The following is a 2,767-nucleotide window of genomic DNA, read 5'->3' as shown; positions in this document are numbered from 1 at the left end:
GGATGTGCATTGTTTAGGTGTATATAATGAGAAGTGAAGGAACGAAGGGACACGGATGTGCATTGTTTAGGTGTATATAATGAGAAGTGAAGGAACGAAGGGACATGGATGTGTATTGTTTAGGTGTATATAATGAGTAGTGAAGGAACGAAGGGACACAGATGTGTATTGTTTAGGTATAGTATTATAATATATTATAATACTACTATAATACTACTATAATACTATTATAATACTACTATAATACTACTATAATACTATTATAATACTACTATAATACTACTATAATACTATTATAATACTACTATAATACTACTATAATACTATTATAATACTACTATAATACTACTATAATACTATTATAATACTACTATAATACTACTATAATACTACTATAATACTATTATAATACTACTATAATACTACTATAATACTATTATAATACTACTATAATACTATTATAATACTACTATAATACTACTATAATACTATTATAATACTACTATAATACTACTATAATGCTACTATAATACTACTATAATACTATTATAATACTACTATAATACTACTATAATACTATTATAATACTACTATAATACTATTATAATACTACTATAATACTATTATAATACTACTATAATGCTACTATAATACTATTATAATACTACTATAATACTACTATAATACTACTATAATACTATTATAATACTACTATAATACTACTATAATACTACTATAATACTACTATAATACTACTATGATACTACTATAATACTATTATAATACTACTATAATACTATTATAATACTATTATAATACTACTATAATACTACTATAATACTACTATAATACTATTATAATACTACTATAATACTACTATAATACTACTAGTATTATCTTTATGACATGTATATACGAAAACTTCCGTAGGTATTTCTGATAATTGTTTTGATCAATTTTATGAAACAACGAATAGGTTTACAACATTAATCTTCTTTTGAAAACGAAATTAGGATACTGACACGAAAATGTAAAGTTTTAGTAATATTTTAAATTATTTAAATCAGTATTATCTTACTCATCCACTAGGGGAATCTGTACTTCACATGGCAATAGTCAACGAAGATCCAGCTATGGTCAAGTTTTTGTTGGACAGTGGGGCTAATTACCATGAACGTTGTGTAGGCAACTTCTTTTGTCCAGAAGACCAGAAGGCGTCCAGGATGGACAGTTTAGACCATGAATGGGTAGACGTGGTGACCAAGACTAATTATGAAGGGTAAACAAAACGAATATTTTCAAATAGAAAGTACTGAAAGACTTGCGCTCCACAGGCGCTGCGGTATGATTGTAAAATATAGCGTTCTATTTCTCACGCAGTTTTTGTTTAACCTTGCGCTAAAAACCAACGAACTAAAACTTTGATGACTACAAACTTCAGTTCAGACGGTCCACAAACTTTAGTTCAAACGGTCCACAAACTTTAGTTCAGACTGACCACAAGCTTTAGTTCAGACGGTCCACAAACTTTAATTCAGACTGACCACTAACTTTAGTTCAGACGATCCACAAACTTTAGTTCAGACTGACCACAAGTTTTAGTTCAGACGGACCACTAACTTTAGTTCAGACGGTCCACAAACTTTAGTTCAGACTGACCACAAGTTTTAATTCAGACGGACCACTAACTTTAGTTCAAACGGTCCACAAACTTTAATTCAGACGGACCACTAACTTTAGTTCAAACGGTCCACAAACTTTAGTTCACACTGACCACTAACTTTAGTTCAGACGGTCTACAAACTTTAGTTCACACTGACCATTAACTTTAGTTCAGACTGACCACAAACTGTAGTTCAGACTGACCACTAACTTTAGTTCAGACTGACCACAAGCTTTAGTTCAGACGGTCCACAAACTTTAGTTCCGACTGACCACTAACTTTAGTTCAGACGGTCCACAAACTTTAGTTCAGACTGACCACTAACTTTAGTTCAGACTGACCACAAGCTTTAGTTCAGACTGACCACAAGCTTTAGTTCAGACTGACCACAAACTTTAGTCAATCACAAAGCTATACAATAAGCTATCTGTGCTCATCTCACCACGGGTATCAAAACTCGATTTATAGTGCTATAAGCCTCCAGACTTACCGCTGAGTCAGTGGGATGGGCAGGGGGTAATATGCCCTTTGATTTGAATTTCAAGAATTATTTAAAAGGAACGTAAAAAAACAAAACACATCTACAATCAAGTGTGATTTTTTTTTTCACTAATCTTTTGATTTGTTTTTACTAACGGAATTACGTTAGATATATTTTTATAATTATATAATAATTTTATTAAATATATAGACGTGTTATTTCGTGACGGTTTTCAATGCGATTGTGAAACTAGAATCTAATTTTGAAACGTCTTTAAGTAAAATAATTCTCGGAGAAAATGTCATTAGAATAATTCAAAGTTCGTTTTTTAAACCGAGAGAAAACTTAATTGCCCTGAATAAACTATTCAACGACAAAACCCTAACGTGCAATTAGGTTTCCTGCTACAACAATACTGGCATGCAGGGCCGACGTAGCAGTTGGCTATGTTCTTTACATTCACACTAGATGGCGCTGTAGTGTAATTATACATTATTGACGTATTCCCCAATGCTCTAAAACTGCCTCGTACTTCCTTTGTAACATATTCTGCCATGTTCTAATTAAACAAATTTAGCTGCTTTGAATTACTCTAAAGTTTATAGTTAATGAAGCATTCTTCC

General features: G+C 31.2%; 1 protein-coding gene across 1 annotated transcript in view; it reads left to right on the top strand.

Moving 5' to 3' along the window:
* The window catches only part of LOC106464401 (transient receptor potential cation channel subfamily V member 5-like), a gene marked incomplete at its 5' end in the record, with an annotated part of 22,849 nt that overhangs the window by 7,398 nt on the left and 12,684 nt on the right, over positions 1–2,767 (top strand). Inside the window, one exon of the mRNA XM_022392086.1 lies at positions 1,090–1,279. Within this exon, the coding sequence (XP_022247794.1) occupies positions 1,090–1,279 (190 nt within the window). The remainder of the gene's footprint in view (positions 1–1,089; positions 1,280–2,767) is intronic.

Source organism: Limulus polyphemus, unplaced genomic scaffold, assembly GCF_000517525.1.
Source record: "Limulus polyphemus unplaced genomic scaffold, Limulus_polyphemus-2.1.2 Scaffold1640, whole genome shotgun sequence".
Lineage (NCBI taxonomy): Eukaryota > Metazoa > Arthropoda > Merostomata > Xiphosura > Limulidae > Limulus > Limulus polyphemus.
The sequence above is the reverse complement of the archived record's forward strand: the minus strand, read 5'-3'. Positions and strand labels throughout refer to the sequence as shown.